At 38.9% G+C, this 23,294-nt stretch overlaps 3 protein-coding genes across 4 annotated transcripts; 1 reads left to right on the top strand and 2 right to left on the bottom strand.

Annotated features, from left to right (window-relative positions):
• Positions 1–73: 73 nt before the first annotated feature.
• On the top strand, positions 74–19,090 carry LOC120430792 (cadherin-23-like). 2 transcript variants are annotated; one of them, XM_039595907.2, is made up of 5 exons: positions 74–581; positions 636–1,118; positions 1,180–1,602; positions 17,641–17,718; positions 17,786–17,923. In XM_039595907.2, the coding sequence occupies exons 1-4, from the start codon at positions 213–215 to the stop codon at positions 17,665–17,667; spliced, it is 1,302 nt and encodes a 433-aa protein (XP_039451841.2). In that variant the 5' UTR covers positions 74–212; the 3' UTR covers positions 17,668–17,718; positions 17,786–17,923. The 2 variants fall into 2 exon arrangements, with proteins under 2 accessions (XP_039451841.2, XP_052567496.1); XM_052711536.1 differs by lacking the exons at positions 74–581; positions 636–1,118; positions 1,180–1,602 and having other exon boundaries at positions 14,870–17,718; positions 17,786–19,090.
• Positions 6,632–13,262, bottom strand: LOC120430789 (uncharacterized). Its single transcript, XM_039595902.2, has 6 exons — positions 12,051–13,262; positions 11,506–11,985; positions 11,181–11,438; positions 10,907–11,104; positions 9,111–9,527; positions 6,632–8,990 (listed from the first exon to the last, which is right to left on the bottom strand). The coding sequence occupies exons 1-6, from the start codon at positions 12,704–12,706 to the stop codon at positions 6,770–6,772; spliced, it is 4,230 nt and encodes a 1,409-aa protein (XP_039451836.1). The 5' UTR covers positions 12,707–13,262; the 3' UTR covers positions 6,632–6,769.
• A 434-nt stretch (positions 19,091–19,524) lies between the features above and the next one.
• On the bottom strand, positions 19,525–22,916 carry LOC120430793 (uncharacterized). The gene is made up of 3 exons (XM_052711535.1): positions 22,275–22,916; positions 19,732–20,645; positions 19,525–19,665 (listed from the first exon to the last, which is right to left on the bottom strand). Exons 1-2 carry the CDS (start codon positions 22,881–22,883, stop codon positions 20,304–20,306), a joined length of 951 nt encoding a protein of 316 aa, XP_052567495.1. The 5' UTR covers positions 22,884–22,916; the 3' UTR covers positions 19,525–19,665; positions 19,732–20,303.
• Positions 22,917–23,294: the final 378 nt, after the last annotated feature.

Genomic DNA, 23,294 nt, shown 5'->3' with positions numbered 1-23,294 from the left:
TGGCATTCCCAGATTTATCTGGCAACCTGGCAACCCTGCATGGGAGTCTCTAACCTCGGTTTGCCGTAATCTGAGAACTTTTTCGTTTGGTTGAAACACCCTAATGTAAAGAGCCAAAAAAAGTATTTATTTATATCATATTTTTACGTTGATTCTATTTTTGTGAATATTCTAGTGTTTCAATCCTGGATGAAAATGATAACACTCCGGTCATGACGGTACCCGAAGGATGTGCCCAAGTAACAGAGTTTCACAACATTCGTGAACCTCTGATGGAGATAAAAGCCACCGATATCGATGATTCGGAAACTGGAAATGCACAAATTGAATTCGAAATTGTAGAAACCATTGGCACTAACATATTTTATCTCAAGCAAATTGCCTCCGGCAAGGCAGAGATTTATTCCAACCAGTCGTTGAATAATTTATACGGAAATTATTCACTCCTCATTACGGCACGTGATAAGGGAGTTCCGTCCAACGCCGTCAGCGAAAAAGTGGACATTTGTGTGCTGGATTTCAATGACCATGCTCCTAACTTTATTTTTCCATCGAATGATAGTATTATACATGTTCCAGAGGTAAGTACCACACAATACATTTTGAACATATCGTGATATCTGATGCTGTTTCAGAACGCTACAGTTGGTACTAGTATTATCCAGGTAAAAGCAATCGATTCTGATATAGGTCCTAACGCAGCGGTAATGTACCGCTTCAAACCAGATCCAGTGGGTGGATACAGGTCATTTTCAATTGACGAGTACAGTGGAGTAATCACGCTTAAACTACTTTTGGACCGTGAGAGACAAAAAAAGTATGAACTTCGTGTTGAAGCGTATGACCAAGGAATTCCGACACCCTTGAGTGCGGATCTAGATTTGAGCATCCATGTTAAAAATGTCAATGACTATGAGCCAAAATTCTTGATTGAAGAAATCACTGTAAACTTTACCGAACATTCTAAACCAGGCATGGAGTACAAAAAGTTGCCAGACACGATAGACCGTGATGAGGTCGACTATTTTGACGATACTCCAACGTTGGTTTGCTACTTTATTGTCCATGGAAACGAAGAAGGGCACTTCCAATTGGACAAACGTAGTCATATTTTAACGGTAAGATGACAGTTAACATTTTTTTTTTTTCAAATAATAATTGTAAATTTTAATACTACAGGTGGTCCGAGAACTTGACCGAGAAAAAAAATCGAATCATACTCTTATTGTCAAAGCATCTGAAAATTGCATCAATACTCCAGAAAACTTAGCTCTTAGTCAGCCAAGAGCAATCGCAGTTAAATCATCGGAAAACGACGTTTATCAAATCGCATCACAGACACATTTCGTATCCGTACAAAATTTTGAAACAAATCAAACCGTTAAAAACGTACAGCAAATGCAACTAAACGAGTATCATTCATCAAAAGCAGTGGCCGAAAAATATTCGAGCGATTTTTTTTATCAGCGCGAAAGCACGCTTGTTCGAGTTTTGATCTACGTGCAAGATATAAACGACAACCCTCCGGTTTTTACGCAGAAAATATTCACCGGTGGCGTCACAACTTCGACCACATTTGGAACACAATTCATGAAGCTGACGGTATGTATTTATGTAAACATTTTTCATGTAAATTTAACAGTATGTCTTATCTCAAAAAGACTTGATCAAGCACGCAGAAAAATGTTTTGTAGAATCAGCCTGTACGAGGTTTGTTTCAACAAAAAAATTGTTGAATATAATCAACGCCGATTTTGTATGTATGTATGTATGTATGTATTAGTACCCCCGTCTTGGCAGGACTTGGCCATGACCTTAGTATGTTTCAACTGAGACGGTTCGGTTAGTAACCGACTTATATCTTAAGGACCTTAAAAGATTATCATTCTCATTCCAATCATTTCTTATAATATGATTAAAAAGACAATGAAGCTCATGTGACTTGGGCCAGGCGATCCACGACTCCCTCGTCCTGTCCATAAAACATATGAAGGCCCTGGGATGTTATCTTTTGAGAGGGGTTAGTATTTTTTGGGGGGTTGTTAGGCGTTTCAAATATGTATAATGAATATAGTCAATATAATAATTATAATACATATGATTAATATAATGAATATGATAAATATAATAAATACAATGAATAAAATAAACATAATGAATATACAATAAATGGAATCAAATGAAATATAAGGAAACAAGTTGTTTCGAAGCTTTAACTCTCAACTCTCAATTGTAATAAAAATAATGAAAGTAATTTAATGCATATTTAGCAGCTATGGCATATTTAAAGCTACCAACTGTTGCTGAGCAAAAATCCGTACACTTTGCCGATATGACACCATGGTATAACAAAAACTGTCAATGAATTATTTATATAAATTAAATTTAATAAATTTGAGAATTAAAAACATAAAACTGTGTCGTTTTTACAGCTAACAAATTTTACACGTTGCACGTTTAAAAGTATTCATAAAATAAACCGTGATTTGAATCAAATCGTTATGTTCTTCAATGTTTTTTGTTAAACGTTTTAAAGTTTACAAAATACCCCGAGTAGGCCGCGGGTAATCGGCTCCCCTCCCACTAACATTTACACACAAGATCCTCTGTAATTATTAAGTTTTTTGTAATTACAAAAGCCGACTCGGTCCTAACCAGGTCCCAGTACCGAAAAGGACCTAATAAAAATAATTTTATGAAAAAAAAAAAAGTTTACAAAATGTCAAGTTTGCTTTTACGAATAATACCGTTCTTAGTGTTTTCACGAACACTTTTCCAGAGTTTTTTTTTATTGAAAAGGTCCTATAACATGTGAAACACAACAGTTTATAGGACCTTTAAAAAAAACTCTAGATTTGTTAATTCAAATGTTCAAATGTTTTCACAAGTTTTAGAAAGCCTTTGGAAATGGATAAATATATATAGTAAGGAATTTCTAAAAAAACAATTCTAGAGTTTTTTTAAAGGTCCTATCAACATATGAAAGACAATAGTTCAAAAACTTTAGAATTATTGATAATCAAGTTTTAATTGAGGAAACCCAGGAAAACTCTCCCTTTTAAATCAAACTCAAGGGGTTTCCAGCATCGTGTCAGACTGGTCACTAATCCGGAATTACTTGGAATTTGAGCAAGTAATTCTGTAATTCCGGATTTACTGAGTAATTCCAGAGTAATCCTGGTAATTCCTAATAATCCCAGTAATCCTGGTAATTCCATGATTCTTGTTTGTGAAAACATACTTCAGAAAATAATAAAATAATAAAAAATAACTGTTAAAAAGATAATTTCGATAAACCTTTTATAATTCTATTTATTGCCTATTAATTTTCATGTATGAAACCAAAGTTACAGCTAGTACAGGATCATTCGGATTTTGAGTAAGTAATTCAGTAATTCCAGAATTACTCCGCAATTCTGCAGTAATTCCTGTAATTCTGGAATTACCTAGTAATTCCGTAGTAATTCGAGTAATTCCATAGTTACTCAGTAATTCGTGTATTTCCCATTAATTCAAGTAACTACTAGTAATTATTTAAAGGTAAATTGGCAGAATGCATTTTGCTTTTCCTTGATGCTTTTTATGGTTGTAAGAAATACAGAGCGGATTCGAAATGTCCGCCAATTTGGATGCTCTCTGATTCAAATGTATTCGAATGAAAAACACTCAAACGTCAAAATCAGTTGTCAAACTGACGTTGATGTTTACCACATTATTCGATGATTTCCAAGTAGGGCGTCCAATTTTCCCGGGTTTTGAGTTTACCGGAAAACGGAAAAAATATATTTTTTATCCCGGGAAATTTTTGAAAACGTCATGTTTTCTTTATATTAGTTATGTTTTTAAAATCAAACTATTAGCTCAATACTATTAAAATCAATCTAAACAGGGATAGCACTTTTAGATAGTTTTGAAGATTTTTTTTGTTCTTTGTTGTGCTTTGAATTTTAAATGCACTCAAACGCCAAAATCAGTTTTCAAAATGATGTTGATATTTACCCAATAGTTCGATGATTTCCAAGCAGGACGTCTAATTTTCCCAGGTTTTGAGTTTCCCGGAAAACGGGAAAAATATTTATTTATTCCCGGGAAGTTTTTAGTTTTTGAAAAAGTCATAAAATCTATGTTTTCTTTATATTTGTTATGTTTTTCAAGCTTTAAATTTATAGAATTAGCTCAACACTATTAATATCAATCTAAACAAGGATAGCAGTTTTTAGATAGCTTAACATTCCAACGCCCAAGGCTCCAAAAAAGTTGGAACGGTAACTTCAATTCGCTGGTTCTCGGGCATAACTCAACCAATAAAGATGATTCTTCTTTCCAGTGATTTGTTAGATGTTTAGATCTGGGTGATGAATAGAGAGAATGCGTAACGTGATTTTCGAATGATCCCGCTTTGTTTACATCTACAAAGTAGGAGGCTGTTCAAGCACAAGCATGACTTTTTTCATACTGGTGAATGAACTGTTTTATAATCAGTAGTATGTGTTTTATTTTGTCTAGTTTTTGACATTTTTTGTTGTAATATTGTCGCGTTTTGATCGGTTACAAGAGATTTTTCTTTTTTACGGGTGACGAAGAACTGAGGCGAGAGTGTCATTGTGAAATTCTCTGGCTGATTTTTGAATCCTGCAGCTCGTCCTGGTCCAGCGAAAAAACATCGTTAATTCTAGCGAAGCTGATCCAACACACAGAAGAGATTTTCACTAAACCAGGTTTTCAAATGGAATCAAACAATAAAGGCACCTTCTGGATGGATACAACCGCATCGACTCCATAAACAACTCCCATTCAAAATTATTTAAAAAAAATGACGCCTTCAACTTTCTTATGATTTCTTGAATTCAACTCCATGTCCACAGCCACACACAGCCACAGATTTTTCATTCTCACAAAAAAAAACAATTTTTAATGATCGATAACAATACTCTCTACTTTTAGCGAACAGTAAATTGGTTCCGCTTTGACAGTTCAAAATTGAGGCCGCTTTGCGAACAACTATTCAGCACCCAGGTTTAGATGATTATAGAACTTTGCAGAACTTAATTCGATCAAATCTGTAATTTCTGCGATCAAAAACATCGTTCCAACTTTTTTTTTCGCGTGTAAAAAAAATCGCCAAAAATTCCGCTGCGGCAGTTGTTTTAAAAAAGGTGGAACGATGTTTTTGATCGCAAAAATTACAGATTTGATCGAATTAAGTTCTGCACAATTTTAGGATCGTCTAGACATTCTTACAAATCACTGGAAACAAGAATCGTCCCGATTGGTTGAGTAATGGCCGAGTACCAGTGAGTTGAAGTTACTGTTCCTCCTTTTTTGGGAGGCTTAGGCGTCCGTGTAAGTTGGACATGCGTTGGGCGTTCCAGTGTTAAACAAATGTTTGCTGTTCTCTATTGATCCTTGCACTGTAACTTGGATTTGACCCACACTTTTCTTTCGCACTTTTGACAGCAAAATTTCCAAAAACTTGGCAACCAGCAGTTGTTTATTTACTTTTCCAGTCGCAGTTTCCACCAAACTGCACATTCGCATTTTAAAAGTGCGATTGACAGGTGGGCAACATCGGCTCGCTTTGATCATTTTTTGAGAAAATTAAAATTTCCCAAGCCAGTTTGACAAGTCGCAATAGTGCGATCGATAGCAATAATTTAGTGCGAAGTCCAAGTTAGTGAGAATTGCGCAATATTGTGCTTTGAATTTTATATGTACCACATTTCTAATTCAAATTAAATAAATATCTTATAAATATTTATTTTTTATTTATTTCTATATGACATGAATAAAACAGCTTGAAAATTGGTTTAAGATATCTAAAAACAAAAATGACAACAAATAAAATGGTACCAATCTATGTAAATTTTTAGAAAAGTTTAAACTTATTAATTGAAATACTAATGTAATTTCCATGCCAAATTATGATTTTTGTTTAATTTCGAAAATTCCCCGTACAACATATAAAAATCCCGGGAATTTTGTGCCGGGAATTCCCGGGATGGACGTACTATTGCCAAGCACGTGGTTTTGTGCATTTGACAGCTGTCATTCGATCCAATTCTCAATATGCTGGAAGCTAGGCAGTAATTCCAAGTTATTTTTATAAATTTGAGCAATTCTGCGTGGTTTCTGGAAATCCCAAGTAATTCTGGGAAATCAAAGTAATTCATGACATATTGCCAGTAATCCTGGTAATTCCATTTAGACTGGTCAGTAATCCTTGATGCTGGAAACCCCTTGATCAAACTCACAGAAAAATAAAAATTTCTACACACAAAAAAATATTTCCGAATGTTACATCATTTATGATGTAACACTTTTGCACGTCATTAAACATTTAAATTTAAATGCAATTTGATGTAAATTTGTAACAAATTATACGTAAAAACATGATTTTACGTGTGATTCAACCGTTTACGTCGAATCTTACGTTAACATCAACTGAGTTTACATCACTGGCGTGACCAGACCTCAGAAGAAGGGGGGGCACCGTGAGCGTCAGAGTTTTTTCATAACATTTTTTTTTCGATACTGGAACCTGGTTAGGACCGAGTCGGCTTTTGTAATTGCATTTTTCTTAAAGCTAAGAGTAATTACATAGGATCTTTTATGGAAAATGATAGTGGGAGGGGAGTCGAATACCCGCTGCATATTTGGGTGATCATCAGAGTATTTTTTTGTTTTTTTTTTTTAGGTTTTGAAAAGAGAAGTACACGGTGTAGTTCAGTATTTATTAATCAATAGCATTGTAAAAAGCTAGCGATGATTATCACAGAGCAAATCTTCGCTGAGCACCTGTCAGCCTGTCGAATTCGTCAACTACATCTTCGATGCATATCTCGTTACAAAGCTGCTGCTCAACAAACGGAAGCATAATCGCGTTCAGGCGCTTTTGCAGCATTGTTGATCGAAGTTTCATCTTAACAATTGCCATTTTGGAAAATGCTCTCTCAGCCTTGCACGAAGAAACAGGATAAACCGAAAACGTTTTGGCGACTTTTGCGTAGTTCTCAAACATCGCCTCCTGCCCGGTGCTGCCTAACCAGCTAATCAGCTCCTCCGGTTCTTTTCCAACAATCTCATTACGCTGTGTTGTCAGTAGACTCATTTCGGCTTGCAGATCAAATGCCTTCACTTCCACTAGACCAGCTACTAAAGCTGTTTCCTCACAGTTTGCCTCCAGGTTCAAGACCTTTTCAAATGCACGCAATGCAGCGGTTGATTCTTGGTCGAAACGTTCTTCTAATCCATCAAGGAGACTATCGAGCAGCGGGAAGTAAAATTTGACTCTTACTTCTTCTTCCTTCGACGAAAATACTGCTTCCGAGACTGAATCTGAATCGGGTTTCCTGACTGGTTTCCGGTTCCGCACGGCTGGCACATCAACGCTCAACTTCTCACACATTACTACAGCATCTTCAAAAAAGTCCCTGAAAGATGAATCATTTCGCAAGTCCTTCAGCCGGATTTTCAATGAGTCGATCGCTTTCAGCGACGCAGACACACTGACAGTGCTGCTCTGAAGAGTTTTGTTCACGATGTTAATGAGACGAAGAACGAAATCAGTGGTGTATAAAGCCAAAATGAAGTTAAAGCTTTTAAGCTGTGCCAGTAGGCCTTTTCCTTTCGCTTTAACATCAGGAGCGGATGACGTGTCAATTATTTCCTCCGTTGCCTTTACGATCGACTCGAACTGTTCTCGAACCGCGGAAACTGCTTCCGATCTTGCCGCCCAGCGAGTAGTTGATAGCGTCTTCAGCGCCTTCAGGCGGTCTCCACCTCTGACAACAACGCGCTCGAAAACGGCGTGTCGTGTTGGGCTGCCTTCGATGAATGAGTACAGGAACTGTATTGTCCCGAAAAAATCGAAAACGATTCCATTTTCCTTCCTGGACGTTACAGCGTCGACCAGCACGAGATTTAAGCAGTGTGCGTAGCAGTGAATATATTGAATACGCTTATTTTTCTCCTTACACTTGGCCTGGACACCGCCGTGCTGACCGGACATGTTGTTCGCTCCATCGAAGCAGACACAAGCCGTTTGATCCCACGTTAGATTAAGATCGCCCAAAACAGCACACAGCTCGTTGAAAATGGTTTGTGCATCCGTTTTCAGCAATCTCCTCAGCCCAACAAACACCTCTTGTGAGCTGCCGTCATCTTCAGCGTAACGGATCACGACGGCCAGCTGCTCATGATGACCACAGTCGCTGGTTTCATCAGCGATGATTGTTATCCTTTTACCAACTAGCTTGCCTTGAATCTTTCGCAGGATAACGTTGTGCATCGCAGCAATTAATTCATTTTGCGTTTTGTTACTGAGATAGGTTGCGTTCTTGGGTCCAGCTTTAAGGTGTTCTTGCAATTGATCATCGTACTTTGCGATGAGATGTATAAACTCCAGAAACAGTCCCTTTTCTTGAGAATCATTTGACTCATCGTGGCCACGAAAGGGTCGACCGCCTCTGCACAACATCCTTACCACTTCAGCCAGCTGAGCAATCAAGCGACGATTTCTGAGACGAACCTGCTCTTTCGCTTTCAGCACTGCTGATTTTTGGTCATCAAGCTGTTCATCAACTCCTTTCTGTGTTTTGAAAGCAAAAAGTGCTTCCTTGCAGCCGACGTGGAAATCGCACCGTTCATGAGTCGCGAAAGCTTGTGTTGCCTTTTTCCAGTTTGAAAAACCAGTCGATACGAAAGCTGGATCGGAATGGCCACCCTTTCCGGAATTTTCCTTGCCAAACAGTCGACAGACGAAGCAGAAGGTTTTGTCAGTAATGATGCTGTACTCGAGCCAGTCATGAACAGCGTACCAAGCTTTCCTGAAGGCACGCTTTTTGCCACCGAATCGGGTGATCGGGTATTCTGACAGACTTGGCTGGAAAGGCCCTTTCCGTACCATAGCAGCAAACTGATGACGGTCAGTGGGAACACCTGCTGCTGGATCCGACGGATCACAAATTCTGCTTTTCTCGGTATCAGGATGGCTGTAATTAAAAGAGCAAAAGTTTGAACATTTTAAGTAAGCATTCTGATCAATAATAATATGCCAAAATCGGAAACGGGCGCATAAGCATTTCCTGGGGTAATTTAAAAATATCCATTACCTGTCTTCAACCGTTGAACCCTCTACGCCGTCCTCTGCGCGCACACTATCTTTGGATGAGTTCATGATAGTATCCTTCAATGTTTCAGCATCGTCATGCTCTGACTTTTCTGCTGGAAGTGATCCTGTTTCAACCGGGTTGAACGCAGAAGAAGACACTTTTTTCTTGCCAACATAGTTAAAAGCATCTACAATGGTTGTTTGCACTCCTGATGATCGCGAAGTGCCCAGTCGATGTGCGTTTGGTATTTGGCGATTTTGATCCTGGGAGCAAAGGCGCGGAACACAGCTCTGAGTGGCTGGCAGCTTCTCGTGCGGTTGGATCGTGATGTCAGGATTTGGTTGTCCGATGACGAGGTGTTCTTCGTTGCTTAGAGTAACTTCCAGAAGCGCACGGGGTTCAATCGTGACACCAGCCCTAAGTTTATGAAAAAAATGTTTGATTGGTATACTGCCGTTCGAAGCTAGTCCGTCCCATATGTAATTTCGTCAATTTTGAGGTAATGGTGCAGTTCGCTTCAAAATCATATAAACAATTTGAAAAACCAATAAAATTTTGTAATTCTAGAAAACCGGAGAAAATTCACTTTTTCGTAAAATTCTAACACGTAGTCTTATGGACGGGACAAATTTGCCATGCATTTTTCTCGGCTTGCTGTTTTTACATATGGGACGGACTCGGCAGTATATTTTTATATCATACACAGCAATGCTGTTAATCGTTGAAATCAACGGCGTTTAAATCTTGATTCAATTTTCAAAAGGCCCTATCTGCATAGGAAACCCATGAGGGATAGGTTGTTTTGAAAATTTAATCTAGAAATCATCGCTGTCGTTGATCGATGATATAATCGTAATTTTTAAACGGAGCCATCGTTGATTTAATCGTTAACGTCAACGGAGGCGTTGATTTAAACGGCGTTGATCATCGCGTTGATTATCGACAATCAACGCGTTGATCAACGGCGTTCTTTTTTATTTTTTGAGTTTTATGAGGAAAGGACGACTTTTTCGTAAATGTATTGATTGGGAAACATTCTCAAATAGATGTGGCATGGAATTATTATTCCGGCGGCTTCAGTAATAGTCTCGCGTGGCTAAATATCGAAAGAATTTGTTTTTCTAAGATATAATAATGAATTGACCACATGACCCATGTTCCAGTGTGTGCGCAACCAGCCAAACGGGACCACGCGGTCGCTTCTTACAAATAGAGTTGTTTCCATATTTCCTAATCAATACATTAATAAAAAAGTCGTTCTTTCCTCATAAAACTCTAGTAAACTAAGAAAGAACGCAGTTGATCAACGCGTTGATTATCGATAATCAACGCGATGAAAATCTACGCCACTGTTGACTTTGACGATTAAATCAACGATGGGTCCGTTTACGATTATAACATCGATCAACGAGAGCGATGACGTTGGTTCAATGATTAACAGCATTGAAACACAGGTAACAAAAACAATAACGATGTTCAAAAATTACGTCTTCACTATAGTATAATCCAGTCCCCCTACGATTTTATCACCAAATTCCACTGGGAAAAAATGCAACATTTTATGGCAAGATCGAGTTTATCAAATGAAACGACCGGCAGTAACATACGTGTCCTTTGTCCTTTATAAGGGCGCTTGTAAAAAACGCCAAATCACGCAACTTCCAAAAATCGAATTAATATTGAAGACTCTTTAGAATAATTGAAAAAAATGCGCATGGAAATACGAACTAGATCTGGACGTAATTTTTGAACGAGCCCTAAATAGAATTGAAAGATTATAAAAAAAAATTAGATACCTTCCGACCGTTTTCGTTGCATCGACCATCAACAACGGCGAGATGTTAGATCCTTCGTCTCCAACATCTTCTTCGGTCCAATCGTTCGCACCTGGCTCACTGATAATTACTTCAAATCGGGCATCAGTTTCGATAAATGGCCCAGAACCACGTCGATCAGGACCATTCAGGATTCGTTGACCTTTCGGGGGTGAGCAACTGGTTCGTTTTTGTTTCCGGGAGCAAACAGTGATGTTAAACAACCGAAAAAATAAATAAATGATGTTGAAATTACCTATCTTCCAGCTGCGTATCGAGCATATTTTCCTTTCCTGTGGAATTTGTGAGGACGGCGTTTTTGTCGATTGAACCGGATCCGATTTTCGGTCGCTTTTTACCATCGACACTTCGACGATCAGAACCGAAAAGGAACGAAAGGGTACTCCGTTTCCGATTCCGGAGGCCACCAGAAATCGACGAATCCGAATCTGTCGAACCATTTCCACTTAGACTATCTGGTTTCTCGTGGATCAAGGTGGCAGAGAGAGAACGTCTGAAACCGAATATTGACAAATTTTGTTTGCAAAATCCAACAATTTATACTATTTTTTAAAACAAACCTGGCGAGCGACGAATCGAACGGAACTTGTAGAGTTAGATTTTCGACGGCATCTGTACTGTGGTGCTCAGAACGACTCAGAGCAGCGTTCTCGTCGGTGAAGCTATTACGGGATTGCTTTTTGTGACCAGAACTACGGCGCACAGAATCCGAGTTTCGCTGGATTTTCTGCGTTCGGTTTTCTCCGGAATTCCATTTCGTGTTGTAACAGTTCGGCCAAGAAGCGTCATCTTCGGTGTTTTTACCCGATCCGGAACTGTCGCGATAACTTTTTTCTCCTTCTCCACTACCATTCAGGTTCTCGACGATCGATATTTGACGTTTTCGTTTACCGGTGGAATCTGCGCCGCGTAACTCAGCACGTCCTAGAACGGTGTTTCGCACTTTGCCGCCGACATTTCGGCGATCAGAACCATTCGGGTGGAGGTGGTCACTTTGGCTATCCGATTTTTCGTTGAACGAGGATTCAGAGATAGAGCGTCTGAAACAGAATAGAGCAGAAATTTTGTTTGTAAAACCCAATATTTAACACACATAAAAAAATACCTGGCGAGCGGTGAATCGAGTGGAACTCGGTGTGTTCCATTTTCGGCGGAATCTTTACTGTGATGCTTAAAAAGACTCAGACCGTCATTTTCGTTGTTCCGGGATTCCTTTTTGCCAGCAGCAGCGTCATCTTCGGCGTTTTCGCCCGATCCGGAACTGCGATAACTTTTTTCTCCTTCTGCACTATCATCCAGGTTCTCAACGATCGATGTGTGACGTTTTCGCTTACCGGCGGAATCCGCACTGCATAGTTCAGCACGCCCTAGAGCGGCGTTTTGCACATTGCCGCCGACACTTCGGCGCTCAGAACCATCCGGACATTGCCTACTTTTCTTCGCATGGGTTGCTCCGTTATTCCTCTTCCTTTTACGACTGCCTTGAAACGAAGTGTCCTCCTCAGCGTTTGTGTCGTAGGAACTGCAGCCGCTCGTCTGTTTCGTGTTTCCTCCAGCAACCGAATCCGTCGAAACAGGAAAACTGGGGAATTCGGGCCGAGGACCGGGAACAGTTGAATTCTGTTGGCCTCCGTCATTCACAGCACCGTCACAGTGTTTTTCCGAATTTCGATTTCGCGTGCTGGCAAAACTCGTCGACGGTTCCACGTTTTTCTCACACCTTTTAAACGCGTCCAAAATCGAAGTCTGCTTTTTCGGCATTGTATTCACACAAAAAAACACCGCGAAGCAAAAACCGCACGACGTGCACCGAATGAAGCCATTTTCACTTAAATTGAAACTTTGAACGGTAAGGTGCTTTGTTTCTGGTACACTGAAAATCTGAATTACACATTGTTCAGCTCACTTTTGCACATTTGTTTTGATTTTCAGTTCAAGTAAGATTACACTTTTTTGTGTAAACCAAGTTGAACTTATAGATCTCTTGCATGTGTGTAAAAGTGAACTGAATATTGTGTAATGCTGATTCGCAGTGTAGCCTAAAAATTGCCCAATGAGAATTTTGGCTTGAGCCTCGACTCGATTCAAGCTCGATCTCGAGCCAAATCGACTTGAGGCCCGAGCCAAAATTCTCAGTGGGTGAGGATGCCAACAAAAGTCAGACTGTGAGTATTTTTATTTAGAGTGCAACAAATCAACGCTCATGAAAACACAGCAGGTTTTGGCGCGAATTTTGTTGCTTCAGACTTTGTGTACATTGTTTACCAGTAAAAAAAATCAGGTAAGATTTTATCAACTCTCGAAACAGAAGGGGGGGCACGTGCCCCGGCGTGCCCCCCCCCCCTGGTACCGCCAGTGGTTTACATGTAATTAATTTTTTCCGTGTCAAGTAAATTCACATATTTTTTCTGTGTAGTTAACAAAAGCTTCAACCAAATCAAAAAAGCAATTCAATGATTAAAAAGTTGTTAAAATTCCGTACACATCCGTATTATGCGTAAAATTCCCTACAAAAATTCCGGCCTGTTAAAAATCCGCGAAGAGGTTCGACAATCCGTATGGTAAGGAAAAAATCCGTACAGTTGGTAGCCTTAGGCATATTCAAATAACAACTAAAAAATAAGCAAATGAAAAGCATTAAGCAAATCTAAAACCAAAAAGGAGAGAAATGACATGAGAAGAAAAACTTCGAAACAAATGTCAAACCTTGTAATAGGGTAATTCTCCGCCAACTCACACAGCAGTTGCCCCGACCCCTCTTCGATTTGCGTAAAACTTTGTCCTAAGGGGTAACTTTTGTCCCTGATCACGAATCCGAGGTCCGTTTTTTGATATCTCGTGACGGAGGGGCGGTACGACCCCTTTCATTTTAGAACATGCGAAAAAAGAGGTGTTTTCAATAATTTGCAGCGGTGAAACGGTGATGAGATAGAAATTTGGTGTCAAAGGGACTTTTATGTGAAATTAGACGCCCGATTTGATGGCTTACTCAGAATTCCGAAAAAAACGTATTTTTCATCGAAAAAAACACTAAAAAAGTTTTAAAAATTCTCCCATTTTCCGTTACTTGACTGTAAAATTTTTTGGAACATGTCATTTTATGGGAAATTTAATGTACTTTTTGAATCTACATTGACCCAGAAGGGTCATTTTTTCATTTAAAACATTTTTTTTCATTTTAAAATTTCGTGTTTTTTCTAACTTTGCAGGGTTATTTTTTAGAGTGTAACAATGTTCTACAAAGTTGTAGAGCAGAAAATTACAAAAATTTTGATATATAGACATAAGGGGTTTGTTTATAAACATCACGAGTTATCGCGATTTTACGAAAAAAAAGTTTTGAAAAAGTTGGTCGTCATCGATCATGGCCGTTCATGGTCACCCGCGACAGACACGGACGACGAAACAAAGAGAAACGCAAAAAGTAACTTTTTCAAAACTTTTTTTTCGTAAAATCGCGATAACTCGTGATGTTTATATGCAAACCCCTTATGTCTATATATCAAAATTTTTGTAATTGTCTGCTCTACAACTTTGTAGAACATTGTTACACTCTAAAAAATAACCCTGCAAAGTTAGAAAAAACACGAAATTTTAAAATGAAAAATTTTGTTCTAAATGAAAAAATGACCCTTCTGGATCAATGTAGATTCGAAAAGTACATTAAATTTCCCATAAAATGACATGTTCCAAAATTTTTTACAGTCGAGTAACGGAAAATGGGAGAATTTTTAAAACTTTATTAGTGTTTTTTTCGATGAAAAATACGTTTTTTCGGAATTCTGAGTACGCCATCAAATCGGGCGTCTAATTTTACATAAAATCCCTTTGATACCAATTTTCTATCTCATCACCGTTTCAGGCTGCAAATTATTGAAAAACACCTCTTTTTTCGCATGTTCAAAAATGGAAGGGGTCGTACCGCCCCTCCGTCATGAGATATCAAAAAACGGACCTCGGATTCGTGATCAGGGACAAAAGTTACCCCTTAGGACAAAGTTTCACGCAAATCGAAGAGGGGTCGGGGCAACTTTTCCCGATTTCGTGTGAGTTGGTAGAGAATTACCCAATAATTAGTAATTATAAATTGTCCCGATTTTGGCAGCATTGATTATAAAAAGCTTTTTAAAAATAGTAATAATAAAACTAACACAGCAAATTACAAAAGAATTGAGCATTTAGGATGCTATAAAAAATTGTTTTATGAAATCTGTAAATATAATTAAGCAAATTTGATATTGGTGCCAAACTCAAGACAATACAAGGAATAAAACTGATGAATTTTATGAATGACGTCATATGAGCCTGGAACTCAAAGATATACATTGGTAGCTGCAACAAAACAAAATTTATAAAAAAATCTAATAAATTTAACTACAAGGTGAATTCAAAACAGTAAAAAACATTTGTTTCAGAAAAAAACCAAGGTCGCGAGGCTGTTACGACGTACTGAAAACTAATTAGAGAAATGAATTATTGATTCCAAAATCGTGACTTTACTAGTTTTAATTGGTATGTATGTAGCTGACGGTGTCAGATTTAGTTGAAGTTGAATTAACCGAAGTGGTTTCAATTATTAGAAAAAACTTACTCGCGCTTCCTGTGACGCAACAATCACGAAAATCAAGAAATTCCCAAGCGGTGTCGGGTAATTTAGAAGAAAGATTTATTTTATTACATTTCCTGTAAGAAACACGAAATCCAAGAAAACCATTATCGACAGGAAAGGCAGCTAGGTTTCTAGGAACATCAGAAAACCCTTTTCAGAAGTACAAATCAGAAGGTTAAAATTCAAACGAAGACATAACCATATATCCTGCAAGTTTATCAGATCCTAGAATCAGAAACATGAAAAGACGGTATTGTCCGCACAGAGCTTGAGAACAAGCATCCGAAGCATGTTCGCGCACCTGAATACAAAGTAGCACGTATAGAGTGAAAGGGACGATCGAGCAAACGGATTAATCGATCAAAGCAGAGAGAATAGAGAGGACAAAACATAGAACGAACTATGATCGCCGCTTAAGGTGAAACGCCTCATCATCACCAATGGCGATGTATTAGTGCGATGTGAATGTATTGGAACGATGATGATCATTGAAATTCGCATGTATTAGTCATGACGTCAATGATGTATAAATGTAGTAGTGACGTAATATTCTGTTTACGTCAGCGCTGTAAACAAACATAATGTTTGAAAATATTAAAATAGATAAATATTATTGTTATATTCGGAACGCATTGAATGTTCCGTTCGCAAAATTAAGTGGGAAATGGGGTTTTCGAAAAATGGTACAATGTTGAGGGCTTGGTTAAAAATAAAGGGTATGTTTGAAAATTGCCGGGAACGATGGTGTAGTAGTATGCGTGGTTGTCTTATCCAGGTTTTTAACAATATGGACGAATACCGAAGGTAACGCTTGTAACGCTACGGGGGTACTGTCAAACCAATTTGGTAACGCGTGTAACACGCCTGCTCGCCATGCTCGAGCTTATGTCAAAAATTTTCTCCAAGATGGCGCCCACAAGTCTTTGCATTCACAACGTGTTCCTCTTTCGACCGCAACGTAACAAGGAGAAAAACATCCGAGATCGACGCTGAACGCAGACAATCCCCGAGTCTTAACCCGCGGCTGCTGGCCGGAACACGGATCACAGCTAAGACCGCTCCCACAGTGCGACGAAAACACTCGACTCTGGATCCGCGGCTGCTGGCCGGAACACGGATCACAGTTGAGACCGCCCCCGCAGTGCGACGAAAACACCCGACTCTAGACCCGCGGCTGCTGGCCGGAACACGGATCACAGCTGAGACCGCCCCCGCAGTGCGACGAAAACACCCGACTCTAGACCCGCGGCTGCTGGCCGGAACACGGATCACAGTTGAGACCGCCCCCGCAGTGCGACGAAAACACCCGACTCTAGACCCGCGGCTGCTGGCCGGAACACGGATCACAGTTGAGACCGCCCCCGCAGTGCGACGAAAACACCCGACTCTAGACCCGCGGCTGCTGGCCGGAACACGGATCACAGCTGAGACCGCCCCCGCAGTGCGACGAAAACACCCGACTCTAGACCCGCGGCTGCTGGCCGGAACACGGATCACAGTTGAGACCGCCCCCGCAGTGCGACGAAAACACCCGACTCTAGACCCGCGGCTGCTGGCCGGAACACGGATCACAGTTGAGACCGCCCCCGCAGTGCGACGAAAACACCCGACTCTAGACCCGCGGCTGCTGGCCGGAACACGGATCACAGCTGAGACCGCCCCCGCAGTGCGACGAAAACACCCGACTGTAGACCCGCGGCTGCTGGCCGGAACAGCGGAAAACATCTGGGACCGCCGTCCGACATCTCTGACAGAACGCCAGCGTACTAGGAAAGCAACCGTTGGCCGGATCAGGGTGGGTGGAAATCACGCCAGCTGAAAATCGCAGCAGTTTTTCTCGACAATGCCTCGTAAATGTGTCGTTAATGGATGTGGATCTGTGGAAACAAAAACCGAAATTAGTTTTTATAAAATTCCTAATGGAAATATTGCAAGAGAAAAGTTGCGTCGTGAATTGTGGATTGAAGCAGTCCAACTTAGAGAAACACACAACTATGACTATGTCTGTGGCCGCCACTTTGTGTCAGATTAGAAATAGGTTTGTATTTTTTGAATTTTAATGAAATCGATTTGTTTTATTTAACAGGTAAACCATCTGCTCCCAATGACATGACAAGTGTGGATTGGATTCCATCCATAAACATGCCAGTTCTTACACGCATAGGTATGTTTTAATCTTGGATATAATGTTAATTATAGCCAAATCATTTTTTTGATTTTTTTATTTGTAGTACAAAACAATGAAAGTAATGATCCACAAGGAGACGATCACGACAACCACAATATGGGTACCATTGAATATCTGGAAGACGACGAAAATTCAAACTTGAGCAACGGCAATACGGATTATTACATCGAAGAGGATGACGAGGTCATTGATGAAACTATGGTAGAACCAGCGTTGCCGAACGAGGCGGAGTTTCTAATGGACAGCGAGCCAAACGACGACAGTTTTTCGAGAGAAAATTTTATGCGACTGTTGCAAGAAAACCGTGAGTATGAAAAACTACTGAAAGCGAAAGACGAAGAAATCGACGAACTCAGGAAAACCATCGAAAAGCAGCACAAAATCTTGGAGATCTTTCAGTGGGATTTAAATTCTTTTAAAGAAAATGATCGTAAAGTTGCTCACCTGACAGGACTGCCTAATTTTGCTACACTATCAATTTTGGTAGACTTTGTGAAACCTGGAATCTTGGTGTTTTCAGATATACTAAGTAAAGAACAAGTCGTGATAATGGTTCTTATGTATATTAGATTAGGACTTTGCTTTAGCATCTTAGCAGTTTTGTTTCGTGTGTGTCCAGCTACCGTAACTCGATATTTTTACTCAGGATTGTACTCATTGTTCAAGCAATTGAAAGGTTTAGTTAAATGGCCATCGCAAGAAATCATTGCTTCTAATACTCCGACTAGATTTCGCAAACTGTACGATGCACCCATAGCCGTGATTTTGGATTGCTTTGAGTTATTCACCGAAAAACCCGGCGTGAAAGAGGCAGTGATTAAATTATATAGTAACTACAAACACCATTACACCGTGAAAGAATTAGTAGGAATCACATCATTTGGAACAATTTCTTTCATATCTAAGCCATATACTGGTAGAACAAGCGACAAGTTCATAACCGAACAATGTGGATTGCTAGATAAACTTAATAATAATGACTTAGTTTTAGCCGATAGGGGTTTTACTGTAAGACAGGCCGTTCAAGATAGGGGAGCAGTTTTAAAAGTGCCAGATTCGTCTTCAAAGAAGAAACAGTTAAGCTCCAAGGCTGTCGAGAGAACGAGAGCTCTAGCTTCGATCCGAAATGAGGTAGAGCGATCAATAGGATCACTACGGCAGAAATCCGGAATACTAAGCACGCGACTTCCAATCACTTTGTTGAATCACGAGCACAATGGTGAAAATGTGCTTAATATGTTAGTTACAGTAGCTTGTGCGTTATTTAACCTTTGTCCATCGATAATTTCACCATAAAAAACTAATCAAAATCAGATCATATGTTAAACTGCAATAACTAATCTACATCACATACTAAGTCATTTCGATAACTGATAAATAAAAAAATGTAAAAAGGTATTAGTGCTGTTTTTCATCATAAACTAAATTATTTTTCTAATAATTTATTGTATTTAATAAATATTTACATTTTTCGAAAAAATCGTTCGCATGTCTTTTCACCTTAACCAAATTAAATACTAGCCCTTCTCAGAATTGAATTAGCGAATGTCATCGCAGCAACCATTACCATCATCGCAACAGATAGTTATCAACATCTTCTTTTTCCCCTCAATCAGCTCGAAGTACCTAGCTCTGCCAATTGTCCCATTCGAAGTGTCTCGTATTTCCGCGTACTTGTTTTCTCGGCGCAACTCCTCCTTGTCCGACAAGACAACCAATGTCGATGTCGTTAGAGCGCTGTATTCTGGTCGACGTCGGGCTGGTTTTTACATCCCGTTTTGCAAAAAGCACGAAAAGATTTGAAAATCTTGCTCCACGCAACACCTGAACCGCACTGCCTGTCGGGCATGTCCCGCGAAGCGTCGGGCTAACGTCACCGAGGTTTCTACTGGGCTATTTTTCGGGAATGGCACCAAGTACATCCTAAGTGAAGTAAAGATTATTTTTCCATGATGGGAAGCAAGGCGTTAGACAACGAGATGTACTTACCCTAGGTCCCAAGGATTCTTCATGGCCTGCTGGTCGCACGTATTCTTCAATGTCCCGTGGCCTGGTGACTTTTCCGAGCACTGAGTTCCTCACCCGTTCAATCCGTTCGTATCTGCGGGCTTGTCCAGCTACTTCCACAACAATGGAAAATATATTTTCCAGCACCGTTACTGACGGATAACGTTGTTTGTATCGAGGAGTCTCAATTATTCTTGTGAATATAGATCGAGCAAGTCACGGAGCCTTTTCTTACGTGTGAGGTTTTTCTTTTTTTTTGTTTTGATTGCGGGTTTATTTGACAGATGTGTTCAGCACGAAAACGATCGAGTGAGGGGCTTTTTTGCGTTTGCTTGGATTTGCACTATGGGAGTAAATGATTTTTTTTACAAAATTATTTTTTTTAACAAATTTGTGAATTGCTTTTTATCACTTTGAATAAATTTTCCAATACAACCTGTTTAAGAAAACAACTTACAGTAAATTAAATATACAGCATTCGAGAGATCAATTCAAAGTTTATTGTACAGACAAATGATTTTTAATATTATAAAATATGACTGTTCCTGAACTAACTATTTGCGCGATGTGTAGTAGTGTCCAATGATTTCAGGGCCAATAACTTTTTCAAAAAAATCTTCAGCCTTCTTCGCATTAGATTCCAAAAACTCATTATTCCTGGTCACTTTAATAAATATTGAAAATTGTCGAGCCCAAATAACAAAAAAACCGTAGTTAGCGTCACAAAGGAAAATCTGTGCTTGAACCTGATAATAATAGGGATGTTCATGATTCATAGCTAATCTACCATTACTATTGCGAACAATAGGTCTATTCCCGTACTGCAGAATTCTGCAATTCTGCACGAAATCGGCAGCAGAGCGTTCCCGTACTTTTCTGCAACAAAAGTAACTTTTCTCTCAGGCAGAACTTCTGCAATGAGAGAGCCGAAGTTGCAGCGAAACCGTTCCCGTACTTTTCTGCAAGCTCTCTCTTCTCTTTCGTGCTGAAAAGTATCTGCAAGTTGGTGTGATGGATGTTGAGTACACGCTTACATAAAATTTGCAAATTTGGTGAAATCAAGCATTTTATTATGAGTTGTAGTAAATTTGATGTTTTATTATTACCAAATTGAAGTAGTCTTTTTGAAGGGGACATTTGTATATTTTGAATTGATGGATTTTGGGGTAGTTTTTTTTAATGCCTGGTTTTATTGAGAACGATTATTATTATTTTTTTGTTAATATTTTAATCTGATAAAAAGTCTATAACTAAAGCCAGTATTACAGCATGGCTAATACACCAACAAACAATTTGTTTCATAAAAACAAATGAAAATATTTAAAAGAAAATTTTTTTTGAGTTGAATAAATTTTAAATAAATATTTGTTTAAGGATTAATTTTTAATCTTTAATTGTTTTTGAACAGGCCGTGGAACAGACTCTAGAACAGACTACATGTGTTTACATAATAGGTAAATTTAATTGGCAAATAATAAATTATACCTGAAAAGGTGCTACCAATTTGATGTAAATTTGTCGAACGAAGGGATCAACAAGGAGGGGTATTAGACTACCGTAAACTGGGGTGACTTTGATAGCCCGGGTGACTTTGATAGGTTTTTCAAATGCCCGTCAAATTAATATCTAAACATTTTTGAGAATTTTGAGTATGTAAGCACTGTGACTGTTACATTGGATGTATCAAAATAAGTGGCCAAATCAAATTTCTATCAATGTCACCCCGGGCTATCAAAGTCACCCCAGTTTACGGTATACCAAACAAATAATAAATATAATTGATTATATAATTGATGAACATAACATTTTTGCTGAAACAAAACATACGTTGTTTACACGTCATATTTTATATTATTTAAAATTGAAACACATTTTATTAAAAAAATCCAAACTTTCGTTATACTCTACACCACATTACTCCGTTAAGAAATTAATCTTAAATTCTTATGTTTTTAATTCCTAAATTCTTAAATGCCGCCATCTTGAATCATTAAAAAAATACACATTGGAGTCATATTTTAGGTTAGAAACTCAAATTTAGAGGATTTACACATTTTCAAATTTTACTTATTTTTGAAATTAAAATTTCATAGATTTTTTAAACTATTAAAGGTTTATGCTTGTCATTTATAAATTATTTTAGTTAAACGTACCTCTTATTTCTAAAATAGTTTACCTAATGTCAAAGTTTTGAATTGTTTCTAATGTATAATTTCTACCTAAGCATAATTAATTTCTAGTGACTTAAAAAATGGTACAAGCTTATTTTTTTTAAATAAAATGTTGAGTTGCATAAAGCAATAAGTTCTAGAAATAAACTTTTTAATATTAAAAAAAACTTTAATACCCAATTTGAGTAAATCCACTCAACTGTGTACAATATTGCAGAAAAAGTACTGGAACGCGCTACCCAGGCAAAAGTTTTGCGGTTTCTCTCCTTGCAGAACTTCTGCAAAAGAGAGAGATGAAGAGAGCGAGCTGAAAAATACGGGAACGTGCTGCAAAAAAGTGACTTATGCTGGCTGCAGAATTCTGCAGAAGTTGCAGAAATTCTGCAATTCTGCAAGTACGGGAATAGACCTAATGTATGCCGATGATTGAGGTTTACGATTAATCAACACGTTAATTCCTTCTTCTTTCGACAAATGATCTGATTTGAAAGGGCACTTAACCTCAACCGTGACTATCCCACAGCAATCACAGCTAATTATGTGGTCCGGCGAGGCTGCAAGGTATGGATGTTTTGGCGAAATTACTAATCCACTGTTCCTGCCACTTACATTGCGATGTTTGTTAGCCCTAAATGCGTTTAAAGCTTCCTTGATGCCATTTGATTCATGTTCTTTGCCGTAGATGCAAGCTGGGATATTCTGAACTGAGTTTTCCGTGAATATGGAATTAAGTAGAGATTTCGAAGGATTGTCTATGCTGGTTTTGACGCAACGAGAGAAGATTGATGCTGTGACTCGACCCAAACGCATTTTAAACCACAGAGGATCAGCCGATTGATCCCTCGTCATCTCTTCAATAAGATCACAGTCATGTTGTGCGATGCTCCAATCTGTAAATTTAACAACGTCACGAAGGTCATCAATCGACTGATCCTCATAGCACTGTTCGTACCGGTTCGTCATCGACAACTTCGACACATATTCTTTTTTTCGGATCAGTTCATCATCTTCGTCAGCTGCATCTGAATGCAAAAAAAAAAGCTTTACTCGCTGCCACTTCAAGACCCGATTCTTCCAGTTTTCTTATCAAAGCGATGTAGTCATCGTCCGATCGTTCTAAATTGAAGTTCCGCAAATCGCAAAAGGTTTCTCTTTTTTTTCCAAAACTGGTCTCGTCGATAGTCGCAAATAAATCTTGGTTGGCCAATCTTCCGCCTGGAGCGGTCCAGTATGCCGGAAGCTCGGTCACGGAGATCTAAAAGTAAAATAAAAATATTACACTTATTTCTATTCAATTTATCTCTTAATGCTACACTAACCTGTTTACCCAGGCACAGTTCTCGGGCAAACGACAAAGCGTAGAGGACAGCCGAT

This window comes from Culex pipiens, unplaced genomic scaffold, assembly GCF_016801865.2.
Source record: "Culex pipiens pallens isolate TS unplaced genomic scaffold, TS_CPP_V2 Cpp_Un0101, whole genome shotgun sequence".
In the NCBI taxonomy this organism is placed as follows: domain Eukaryota; kingdom Metazoa; phylum Arthropoda; class Insecta; order Diptera; family Culicidae; genus Culex; species Culex pipiens.
Note: the sequence above shows the minus strand (reverse complement) of the source record. Positions and strands in the feature narration are given on the sequence as shown.

Excerpts from the sequence above, each read along its gene's own strand:
- LOC120430789 (XM_039595902.2), bottom strand. The coding sequence starts at position 12,706 with ATGCCGAAAAAGCAGACTTCGATTTTGGACGCGTTTAAAAGGTGTGAG. Across the intron at positions 11,105-11,180 it reads GATACGCAGCTGGAAGATAG|TTGCTCACCCCCGAAAGGTC; the intron begins GTAATTTCAACA and ends AAAACGAACCAG. Across the intron at positions 9,528-10,906 it reads GCAACGAAAACGGTCGGAAG|GGCTGGTGTCACGATTGAAC; the intron begins GTATCTAATTTT and ends TCATAAACTTAG.
- LOC120430792 (XM_052711536.1), top strand. The coding sequence starts at position 17,664 with ATGACAAGTGTGGATTGGATTCCATCCATAAACATGCCAGTTCTTACA. Across the intron at positions 17,719-17,785 it reads GCCAGTTCTTACACGCATAG|TACAAAACAATGAAAGTAAT; the intron begins GTATGTTTTAAT and ends TTTTATTTGTAG.
- LOC120430793 (XM_052711535.1), bottom strand. The coding sequence starts at position 22,883 with ATGACGAACCGGTACGAACAGTGCTATGAGGATCAGTCGATTGATGAC. Across the intron at positions 20,646-22,274 it reads GCAACTTCTGCAGAATTCTG|AAAAGTTACTTTTGTTGCAG; the intron begins CAGCCAGCATAA and ends TCTGCCTGAGAG.